We start from the raw sequence: 12843 nt of genomic DNA on the forward strand, positions 1-12843 counted from the left end.
CCACCACCCTGCCACCTCCCTACCTCACCGACCACCCTGCCACCTCCCTACCTCACGGACCACCCTGCCACCTCCCTACCTCACCGACCACCCTGCCACCTCCCTACCTCACTGACCACCCTGCCACCTCCCTACCTCACCACCCTGCCACCTCCCTACCTCACCGACCACCCTGCCACCTCCCTACCTCACCCACCACCCTGCAACCTCCCTACCTCACCACCCTGCCACCTCCCTACCTCACCGACCACCCTGCCACCTCCCTACCTCACCGACCACCCTGCCACCTCCCTACCTCACCGACCACCCTGCCACCTCCCTACCTCACCGACCACCCTGCCACCTCCCTACCTCACCGTGCACCCTGCCACCTCCCTACCTCACCCACCACCCTGCCACCTCCCTACCTCACCGACCACCCTGCCACCTCCCTACCTCACCAACCACCCTGCCACCTCCCTACCGCACCGACCACCCTGCCACCTCCCTACCTCACCGACCACCCTGCCACCTCCCTACCTCACCCACCACCCTGCCTCCTCCCTACCTCACCGACCACCCTGCCACCTCCCTACCTCACCGACCACCTCCCTACCTCACCGACCACCTCCCTACCACACCGACCACCCTGCCACCTCCCTACCTCACCGACCACCCTGCCACCTCCCTACCTCACCGACCACCCTGCCACCTCCCTACCTCACCGACCACCCTGCCACCTCCCTACCGCACCGACCACCCTGCCACCTCCCTACCTCACTGACCACGTTCGGGAGTCCGCTGTGTCTCTGGCCTCGCTTTCGATCTCACGCCCTCATAATCTCCATCTGCAGCTCGGTGTCAAATGTAATTTTCCAATCTTTGGTGAAGTTTCATGTCTTATTCCAACCAGGTGACAAGTATGAAAAACCCATCCAAATTAGAACATTTCATCCCAAATAATCCCAGGATGTGGGTGTTGCTGGCTCGGTGTTGTGGTCCTGTTCTCCTCCACCAGCAGAAACATCTTCTCTCTATCAGCGCCCTCCCCTTCATTCTACAGTCCTGCGTCATGCCAACCCTCAGCTTTGTGTTTCTACAGGGAAAGAACCTTAGCCTGTTCAGCCTCACCTGATGAATCTCAGCTCGCAGTGATTGGAATGTCAGCGTGAGTCCTGAATGCACAGGCCTTACCTGAATAGATTCCCATCACAGCCTGGGCTGCTGCAGTAAGCTTTCCTCTTGATAGCTGGGATCCTACTGCCTTTGATAAAGGCGAAAGACAAAAGCATCATTCACATTTCGATCCAAGAGTCAACATTCACCAACGCTGATTGTCCCGGGTGCGCCCATCTCCAACAGTCACGTCAACAAGTGAATGTTCACCAATTTCTCAGAATTCATTGGCCGCTTGCCTAGGTGCTGGCTCCAGAGAGTTGAACACAAAATTTAGGTTGACAACACACTCCCAGCACTGAGGGAGTGCTGCTCTGTCAGAGGGTCAGTACTGAGGGAGTGCCTCACTGTCAGAGGGTCAGTATTGAGGGTGTGCTGCACTGTCAGAGGGTCAGTACTGAGGGAGTTCTGCACTGTCAGAGGGTCAGTACTGAGGGTGTGCTGCACTGTCAGAGGGTCAGTACTGAGGGAGTTCTGCACTGTCAGAGGGTCAGTACTGAGGGAGTTCTGCACTGTCAGAGGGTCAGTACTGAGGGCGTGCCGCACTGTCAGAGGGTCAGTACTGAGGGAGTGCTGCGCTGTCAGAGGGTCAACAATGAGGGAGTGCTGCACTGTCAGAGGGTCAGTACTGAGGGAGTGCTGCACAGTCAGAGGGTCAGTACTGAGGGAGTGCTGCACTGTCAGAGGGTCAGTACTGAGGAGTGCCGCACTGTCAGAGGGTCAGTACTGAGGGCGTGCCGTACTGAGGGAGCGCTGCACTGTCAGAGGGTCAGTACTGAGGGAGTGCTGCACTGTCAGAGGGTCAGTACTAAGGGCGTGCCGCACTGTCAGAGGGTCAGTACTGAGGGAGTGCTACTGTCAGAAGGTCAGTTCTGAGGGAATGCTGCACTGTCAGAGGGTCAGTACTGAGGGAGTGCTGCACTGTCAGAGGGTCAGCACTGAGGGAGTGCTGCACTGTCAGAGGTTCAGTACTGAGGGAGTGCCGCACTGTCAGTGGGTCAGTACTGAGGAGTGCCGCACTGTCAGAGGGTCAGTACTGAGGGGGCGCTGCACTGTCATAGGGTCAGTACTGAGGGAGTGCCGCACTGTCAGAGGGTCAGTACTGAGGGAGTACCGCACTGTCAGAGGGTCAGTACTGAGGGAGTGTTGCACTATCAGAGGGTCAGTACTGAGGGAGTGCTGCACTGTCAGAGGGTCAGTTCTGAGGGAATGCTGCACTGTCAGAGGGTCAGTACTGAGGGAGTGCTGCACTGTCAGAGGGTCAGTACTGAGGGAGTGCTGCACTGTCAGAGGGTCAGTACTGAGGGAGCGCTGCACTGTCAGAGGGCCAGTACTGAGGGAGTTCTGCACTGTCAGAGGGTCAGTACTGAGGGTGCGCTGCACTGTCAGAGGGTCAGTACTGAGGGAGTGCTGCACTGTCAGAGGGTCAGTACTGAGGGAGTGCCGCACTGTCAGAGGGTCAGTACTGAGGGGAGGGCCGCACTGTCAGAGGGTCAGTACTGAGGGAGTGCCGCACTGTCAGAGGGTCAGTACTGAGGGAGTGCTGCACTGTCAGAGGGTCAGTACTGAGGGAGTGCCGCACTGTCAGAGGGTCAGCACTGAGGGAGTGCCGCACTGTCAGAGGGTCAGTACTGAGGGAGTGCTGCACTGTCAGAGGGTCAGTACTGAGGGAGTGCTGCACAGTCAGAGGGTCAGCAATGAGTGAGTGCTGCACTGTCAGAGGGTCAGTACTGAGGGAGTGCCGCACTGTCAGAGGGTCAGTACCGAGGGAGTGCCACACTGTCAGAGGGTCAGTACTGAGGGTGTGCTGCACTATCAGAGGGTCAGTACTGAGGGAGTGCTGGACTGTCAGAGGGTCAGTACTGAGGGAGAGCCGCACTGTCAGAGGGTCAGCACTGAGGGAGTGCCGCACTGTCAGAGGGTCAGCACTGAGGGAGTGCCGCTCTGTCAGAGGGTCAGTATTGAGGGAGTGCCGCACTGTCAGATGATCAGTACTGAGGGAGTGCCACACTGTCAGAGGGTCAGTACTGAGGGTGTGCTGCACTATCAGAGGGTCAGTACTGAGGGAGTGCTGGACTGTCAGAGGGTCAGTACTGAGGGAGAGCCGCACTGTCAGAGGGTCAGCACTGAGGGAGTGCCGCACTGTCAGAGGGTCAGTACTGAGGGAGTGCCGCACTGTCAGAGGGTCAGTACCAAGGGAGTGCCACACTGTCAGTGGGTCAGTACTGAGGAGTGCCGCACTGTCAGAGGGTCAGTACTGAGGGAGTGCTGCACTGTCAGAGGGTCAGTACTGAGGGAGTGCTGCACTGTCAGAGGGTCAGTACTGAGGGAGCGCTGCACTGTCAGAGGGCCAGTACTGAGGGAGTTCTGCACTGTCAGAGGGTCAGTACTGAGGGTGCGCTGCACTGTCAGAGGGTCAGTACTGAGGGAGTGCTGCACTGTCAGAGGGTCAGTACTGAGGGAGTGCCGCACTGTCAGAGGGTCAGTACTGTGGGGAGGGCCGCACTGTCAGAGGGTCAGTACTGAGGGAGTGCCGCACTGTCAGAGGGTCAGTACTGAGGGAGTGCTGCACTGTCAGAGGGTCAGTACTGAGGGAGTGCCGCACTGTCAGAGGGTCAGCACTGAGGGAGTGCCGCACTGTCAGAGGGTCAGTACTGAGGGAGTGCTGCACTGTCAGAGGGTCAGTACTGAGGGAGTGCTGCACAGTCAGAGGGTCAGTACTGAGGGGAGGGCCGCACTGTCAGAGGGTCAGTACTGAGGGAGTGCCGCACTGTCAGAGGGTCAGTACTGAGGGAGTGCTGCACTGTCAGAGGGTCAGTACTGAGGGAGTGCCGCACTGTCAGAGGGTCAGCACTGAGGGAGTGCCGCACTGTCAGAGGGTCAGTACTGAGGGAGTGCTGCACTGTCAGAGGGTCAGTACTGAGGGAGTGCTGGACTGTCAGAGGGTCAGTACTGAGGGAGAGCCGCACTGTCAGAGGGTCAGCACTGAGGGAGTGCCGCACTGTCAGAGGGTCAACATTGAGGGAGCGCTGCACTGTCATAGGGTCAGTACTGAGGGAGTGCTGCACTGTCAGAGGGTCATTACTGAGTGAGTGCTGCTCTGTCAGCGGGTCAGAACTGAGGGAGGGCCGCACTGTCAGAGGGTCAGTACTGAGGGAGTGCCGCACTGTCAGAGGGTCAGTACTGAGGGAGTGTTGCACTATCAGAGAGTCAGTACTGAGGAAGTGCTGCACTGTCAGAGGGTCAGTACTGAGGGAGAGCCGCACTGTCGGGGGGTCAGTACTGAGGGAGTGCTGCACTGTCAGAAGGTCAGTTCTGAGGGAATGCTGCACTGTCAGAGGGTCAGTACTGAGGGAGTGCTGCACTGTCAGAGGGTCAGTACTGAGGGAGTGCTGCACTGTCAGAGGGTCAGTACTGAGCGAGTGCCACACTGTCAGAGGGTCAGTACTTAGGGAGTGCTGCACTGTCAGAGGGTCAGTACTGAGGGAGTGCTGCACTGTCAGAGGGTCAGTACTGAGGGAGTGCTGCACTGTCAGAGGGTCAGTACTGAGGGAGTTCTGCACTGTCAGAGGGTCAGTACTGAGGGAGTGCCGCACTGTCAGAGGGTCAGTACTGAGGGAGTGCCACACTCTCAGAGGGTCAGTACTGTACTGGATGGGGTGACTGTACCGGACGAGTGACTGTACCGGATGGGGTGACTGTACCGGATGGGGTGACTGTACCGGACGGAGTGACTGTACCGGACGGAGTGACTGTACCAGATGGGGTGACTGTACCGGACAGGTGACTGTACCGGATGGGGTGGCTGTACCGGATGGGGTGACTGTACCAGATGGGGTGACTGTACCGGACGGAGTGACTGTACCGGACGGAGTGACTGTACCGGACGGAGTGTCTGTACCGGACGGAGTGACTGTACTGGACGGAGTGACTGTACCGGATGGGGTGACTGTGGCAGATGGGGTGACTGTACCGGACGGAGTGACTGTACCGGACGGAGTGACTGTACCGGACGGAGTGACTGTACCAGATGGGGTGACTGTACCGGATGGGGTGACTGTACCAGATGGGGTGACTGTACCGAACGGAGTGACTATACCGGACGGAGTGACTGTACCGGACGGAGTGACTGTACTGGACAGGATGACTGTACCGGACGGAGTGACTGTACTGGACGGGGTGACTGTACCAGATGGGGAGACTGTACCAGATGGGGTGACTGTACCGGATAGGGTGACTGTAGCAGATGGGGTGACTGTACCGGACAGGTGACTGTACCGGATGGGGTGACTGTACCAGATGGGGTGACTGTACCAGATGGGGTGACTGTACCGGATAGGGTGACTGTAGCAGATGGGGTGACTGTACCGGACGGAGTGACTGTACCGGACGGAGTGACTGTACCGGACGGAGTGACTGTACCGGATGGAGTGACTGTATCGGACGGAGTGACTGTACCGGATGGGGTGACTATACCGGACGGAGTGACTGTACTGGGCGGAGTGACTGTACCAGATGGAGTGACTGTATCGGACGGAGTAACTGTACCGGATGGGGTGACTGTACCGGATGGAGTGACTGTACCGGGCGGAGTGACTGTACCGGACGGAGTGACTGTACCGGATGGAGTGACTGTATCGGACGGAGTAACTGTACCGGATGGGGTGACTGTACCGGACGGAGTGACTGTACCGGGCGGAGTGACTGTACCGGATGGAGTGACTGTACCGGACGGAGTGACTGTACCGTACGGGGTGACTGTATCGGACGGAGTGACTGTACCGGACGGGGTGACTGTACCGGACGGAGTGACTGTACCGGACGGAGTGACTGTACAGGACGGAGTGACTGTCCCAGATGGAGTGACTGTACCGGACGTTGTGACTGTACCGGACGGAGTGACTGTACCGGACGGAGTGACTGTCCCGGACGGAGTGACTGTACCGGACGTTGTGACTGTACCGGACATTGTGACTGTATCGGGCGGAGTGACTACCAGATGGGGTGACTGTACAGGGCGGAGTGACTGTACCGGACGGAGTGACTGTACCGGACGGAGTGACTGTACCGGACGGAGTGACTGTACCGGACGGGGTGACTGTACCGGACGGAGTGACTGTACCGGACGGAGTGACTGTACTGGACGGAGTGACTGTACCAGACGGAGTGACTGTACCAGTGGAGTGACTGTACCGGACAGAGTGACTGTACTGGACAGAGTGACTGTACCGGACGGAGTGACTGTACCAGACGGAGTGACTGTACCGGACGGAGTGACTGTACTGGACGGAGTGACTGTACCGGACGGAGTGACTGTACCGGGTGGAGTGACTGTACCGGCTGAGTGACTGTCCCGGATGGGGTGACTATACCGGATTGGGTGACTGTACCGGATGGAGTGACTGTACCGAATGGGGTGACTGTACCGGGCGGAGTGACTGTACCGGATGGGGTGACTGTACCGGACGGAGTGGCTGTATCGGGCAGAGTGACTGTACCGGACGGAGTGACTGTACCAGTCGGAGTGACTGTACCGGACATTGTGACTGTACCGGATGGGGTGACTGTACCGGACGGAGTGACTGTATCGGGCGGAGTGACTGTACCGGACGGAGTGACTGTACCGGACGTTGTGACTGTACCGGGTGGAGTGACTCTACTGGACGGAGTGACTGTACCGGACGGAGTGACTGTACCAGACGGAGTGACTGTACCGGACGGAGTGACTGTACCGGACGGAGTGACTGTACCGGACGTTGTGACTGTACCAGACGGAGTGACTGTCCCGGACGGAGTGACTGTACCGGACGGAGTGACTGTACCAGGTGGAGTGACTGTACCGGACGGAGTGACTGTACCAGACGGAGTGACTGTACCAGACGGAGTGACTGTACCGGACGGAGTGACTGTACCGGACGGAGTGACTGTACCGGACGGAGTGACTGTACCGTACGGAGTGACTGTACCAGGTGGAGTGACTGTACCGGACGGAGTGACTGTACCGGATGGGGTGACTGTACCAGCAGAGTGAACGTTCTAGGTGAAATAAACATACCGAAGGTGGTGAATATGTTGTGGGATGTGAGAACACAGCCTGGGATGTCCTCACAGGAGGTTGTACAGGAGGCCCTCTTGGTGGCTGGAAAGAGGTGGATGGTACGGCTGGAACTTTGGCTGTGGGTCTGGGCTGCTTAGAGGCCAGCTGAACTTGTGCCATTGGAGGTGGAGCTCTGGGCTGGAAGGAGGGTGCAGGCTGTGGGGCCTGTTTAGACACAACTTTGCGGTTGACATTGGTCCTGCAGAAATTGATGTGTCGATCAGCAGCTGTGTCGTTGAAGCGTCTGTTACAGTACGGACACTCAATGTAATCTGCGGGTTAGACACATGAACATGTATGTTAAACACAATCACACCATGAACACAGCACAGCACACACAGCCATGGTGTTACACACACACAGCCATGGTGTTACACACACGCAGCCATGGTGTTACACACACAGCCGTGGTGTTACACACACAGCCGTGGTGTTACACACACACAGCCATGGTGTTACACACACACAGCCATGGTGTTACACACACACAGCCATGGTGTTACACACACAGCCATGGTGTTACACACACACAGCCATGGTGTTACACACACACAGCCATGGTGTTACACACACACAGCCATGGTGTTACACACACAGCCGTGGTGTTACACACACAGCCATGGTGTTACACACACACAGCCATGGTGTTACACACACACAGCCATGGTGTTACACACACAGCCATGGTGTTACACACACACACAGCCATGGTGTTACACACACACAGCCATGGTGTTACACACACAGCCATGGTGTTACACACACAGCCATGGTGTTATACACACAGCCATGGTGTTACACACACAGCCATGGTGTTACACACGCAGCCATGGTGTTACACACACAGCCATGGTGTTACACACACAGCCATGGTGTTACACACACAGCCATGGTGTTACACACACAGCCATGGTGTTACACACACACAGAGCCATGGTGTTACACACACACAGCCATGGTGTTACACACACACAGCCATGGTGTTACACACACACACAGCCATGGTGTTACACACACAGCCATGGTGTTACACACACAGCCATGGTGTTACACACACACAGCCATAGTGTTACACACACAGCCATAGTGTTACACACACACAGCCATGGTGTTACACACACACAGCCATGGTGTTACACACACACAGCCATGGTGTTACACACACACAGCCATGGTGTTACACACACAGCCATGGTGTTACACACACAGAGATGGTGTTACACACGCACAGCCATGGTGTTACACGCGTACAGCCATAGTGTTACAAACACAGCCATAGTGTTACACACACACAGCCATGGTGTTACACACACACAGCCATGGTGTTACACACACACAGCCATGGTGTTACACACACACAGCCATGGTGTTACACACACAGACATGGTGTTACACACACACAGCCATGGTGTTACACACACAGCCATGGTGTTACACACACAGAGATGGTGTTACACACACAGCCATGGTGTTACACGCGCACAGCCATAGTGTTACAAACACAGCCATAGTGTTACACACACACAGCCATGGTGTTACACACACACAGCCATGGTGTTACACACACACAGCCATGGTTTTACACACACACAGCCATGGTGTTACACACACAGCCATGGTGTTACACACACACAGCCATGGTGTTACACACACAGCCATGGTGTTACACACACACAGCCATAGTGTTACACACACAGCCATGGTGTTACACACACACAGCCATAGTGTTACACACACAGCCATAGTGTTACACACACACAGCCATGGTGTTACACACACACAGCCATGGTGTTACACACACACAGCCATGGTGTTACACACACACAGCCATGGTGTTACACACACACAGCCATGGTGTTACACACACACAGCCATGGTGTTACACACACACACAGCCATGGTGTTACACACACACAGCCATGGTGTTACACACACACAGCCATGGTGTTACACACACACACAGCCATGGTGTTACACACACACAGCCATGGTGTTACACACACACACAGCCATGGTGTTACACACACAGCCATGGTGTTACTCACACAGAGCCATGGTGTTACACACACACAGCCATGGTGTTATACACACAGCCATGGTGTTACACACACAGCCATGGTGTTACACACACACAGCCATAGTGTTATACACACAGCCATGGTGTTATACACACAGCCATGGTGTTACACACACAGCCATGGTGTTACACACACACAGCCATGGTGTTATACACACACAGCCATGGTGTTACACACACAGCCATGGTGTTACACACACACAGCCATGGTGTTACACACACACAGCCATGGTGTTACACACACACAGCCATGGTGTTACACACACACAGCCATGGTGTTACACACACAGCCATGGTATTACACACACACAGCGATGGTGTTACACACACAGCCATGGTGTTACACACACACAGCCATGGTGTTACACACACAGCCATGGTGTTACACACACACAGCCATGGTGTTACACACACAGCCATGGTGTTACACACACAGCCATAGTGTTATACACACAGCCATGGTGTTACACACACACAGCCAAGATGTTACACACACACAGCCAAGGTGTTACACACACACACAGCCATGGTGTTATACACACAGCCATGGTGTTACACACACAGCCATGGTGTTACACACACACACAGCCATGGTGTTATACACACAGCCATGGTGTTACACACACAGCCATGGTGTTACACACACACACAGCCATGGTGTTACACACACACAGCCATGGTGTTATACACACAGCCATGGTGTTACACACACACACAGCCATGGTGTTACACACACACACAGCCATGGTGTTATACACACAGCCATGGTGTTACACACACAGAGCCATGGTGTTACACACACAGCCATGGTGTTACACACACAGCCATGGTGTTACACACACACAGCCATGGTGTTACACACACAGCCATGGTGTTACACACACACAGCCATGGTGTTACACACACACACAGCCATGGTGTTACACACACAGCCATGGTGTTACACACACAGAGCCATGGTGTTACACACACACAGCCATGGTGTTAGACACACAGCCATGGTGTTACACACACACAGCCAAGGTGTTACACACACACAGCCATGGTGTTACACACACACAGCCAAGGTGTTACACACACACAGCCATGGTGTTACACACACACAGCCAAGGTGTTACACACACACAGCCAAGGTGTTACACACACACAGCCAAGGTGTTACACACACACAGCCATGGTGTTACACACACACAGCCATGGTGTTACACACACACAGCCATGGTGTTACACACACAGCCATGGTGTTACACACACACAGCCATGGTGTTACACACACAGCCATGGTGTTACACACACACAGCCATGGTGTTACACACACACACAGCCATGGTGTTACACACACAGCCATGGTGTTACACACACAGCCATGGTGTTAGACACACAGCCATGGTGTTACACACACACAGCCAAGGTGTTACACACACACAGCCATGGTGTTACACACACAGCCATGGTGTTACACACACAGCCATGGTGTTACACACACACAGCCATGGTGTTACACACACACAGCCATGGTGTTACACACACAGCCATGGTGTTACACACACAGAGCCATGGTGTTACACACACACAGCCGTGGTGTTACACACACAGAGCCATGGTGTTACACACACACAGCCGTGGTGTTACACACAGCCGTGGTGTTACACACACACAGCCAAGGTGTTACACACACACAGCCATGGTGTTACACACACAGCCATGGTGTTACACACACAGCCATGGTGTTACACACACACAGCCATGGTGTTACACACACACAGCCATGGTGTTACACACACAGCCATGGTGTTACACACACAGAGCCATGGTGTTACACACACACAGCCGTGGTGTTACACACAGCCGTGGTGTTACACACACACAGCCATGGTGTTACACACACAGCCATGGTGTTACACACACAGCCATGGTGTTACACACACAGCCATAGTGTTACACACACACAGCCATGGTGTTACACACACAGCCATAGTGTTACACACACACAGCCATGGTGTTACACACACAGCCATGGTGTTACACACACAGCTATGGTGTTACACACACAGCCATGGTGTTACACACACAGCCATGGTGTTACACACACAGCCATGGTGTTACACACACACAGCCATGGTGTTACACACACAGCCATGGTGTTACACACACACAGCCATGGTGTTACACACACAGACATGATGTTACACACACACACAGCCATGGTGTTACACACACACAGCGATGGTGTTACACACACAGCCATGGTGTTACACACACACAGACATGGTGTTACACACACACAGCGATGGTGTTACACACACAGCTATGGTGTTACACACACACAGCCATGGTGTTACACACACACAGACATGGTGTTACACACACACAGCCATGGTGTTACACACACAGCCATGGTGTTACACACACACAGCGATGGTGTTACACACACAGCCATGGTGTTACACACACAGCCATGGTGTTACACACACACACAGCCATGGTGTTACACACACAGCCATGGTGTTACACACACAGCCATGGTGTTACACACACACAGCCATGGTGTTACACACACAGCCATGGTGTTACACACACACAGCCATGGTGTTACACACACAGCCATGGTGTTACACTTCAGCTGGCACTGCTTTCACTTTATCTGCCAATGTGGCCCTGAAGTGCATCCTCCATATTTGTTTATCCACAGTATCAGCTGTGGTTAATTGGGTTGGAGTCTTGTCTGTGAGTCAGAAAGTTAATGCTTCACAGAATCATAGAATTTATAGTGCAGAAAGAGGCCATTCAGCCCATAAAGTCTGCACTGACCCTTGGAAAGAGCACCCTACCCAAGCCCACACATTCACCCTCACCCTGTAACCCCACCAAAATGTTTGGACACTCAGGGCAATTTAACACGGCCAATCCACCTAACCTGCACGTCTTTGGACTGTGGGAGGAAACCGCAGCACCCGGAGGAAACCCACGCAGACACGGGGCAGTGACCCAAGCCGGGAATCGAACCTGGGACCCTGGAACTGTTACACACACACAGTCATGGGGTGTGCTGTCGTGCCACCCATAGTCTCATTGCAGAAACCTCACCACATAACCTAGATGGACACTCCACTGCAGTATTGAGGGAGCGCCGCCCTGCTGGAGACATCGGGCGGAATTCTCCGCAGGGGGCCGAATTCGTGAGCCCGCTCCCCGCACCTAATTCACCCCCACCCGGGGGGCTAGGAGCGGATGACTTCATCGCGCAGACGGCACGAACCCGCGCATGCGCGGTGGCCGTCTTTCTCCTCAGCCGCCTTCAAGACGTGGCGGCTTGAACTTGTGGGGCGGCGGAGGGGAAAGTGTGCGTCCGTTTGGGACGCTGGTCCGACGATCGGTGGGCACCGACCGCGGGCCTGTCCCCTCCCGAGCACAGTCGTGGTGCTCCCGTCCCAATCGGGTCCCTAGATGCCCCAAACGGGCATCTGGTGCCCGTTTCACGAATGCAGTGACCAGGTGTGTTTGCCGCCGTCGT

General features: G+C 55.2%; 1 protein-coding gene across 2 annotated transcripts in view; it reads right to left on the reverse strand.

The window, feature by feature from the left end:
• Positions 1–1094: 1094 nt before the first annotated feature.
• LOC119976527 (zinc finger C2HC domain-containing protein 1B-like) overlaps positions 1095–12843 on the reverse strand; it is a 56770-nt gene continuing 45021 nt past the window's right edge. For both annotated transcript variants that reach the window (XM_038817084.1, XM_038817093.1), the window contains exons 5-6: positions 7211–7524; positions 1095–1243 (exon numbers count right to left, since the gene is read on the reverse strand). In XM_038817084.1, the coding sequence (XP_038673012.1) occupies positions 1121–1243; positions 7211–7524 (437 nt within the window). In that variant the 3' untranslated portion in view covers positions 1095–1120. The remainder of the gene's footprint in view (positions 1244–7210; positions 7525–12843) is intronic.

The sequence above is a fragment of the Scyliorhinus canicula genome, chromosome 1 (assembly GCF_902713615.1).
Source record: "Scyliorhinus canicula chromosome 1, sScyCan1.1, whole genome shotgun sequence".
Lineage (NCBI taxonomy): Eukaryota > Metazoa > Chordata > Chondrichthyes > Carcharhiniformes > Scyliorhinidae > Scyliorhinus > Scyliorhinus canicula.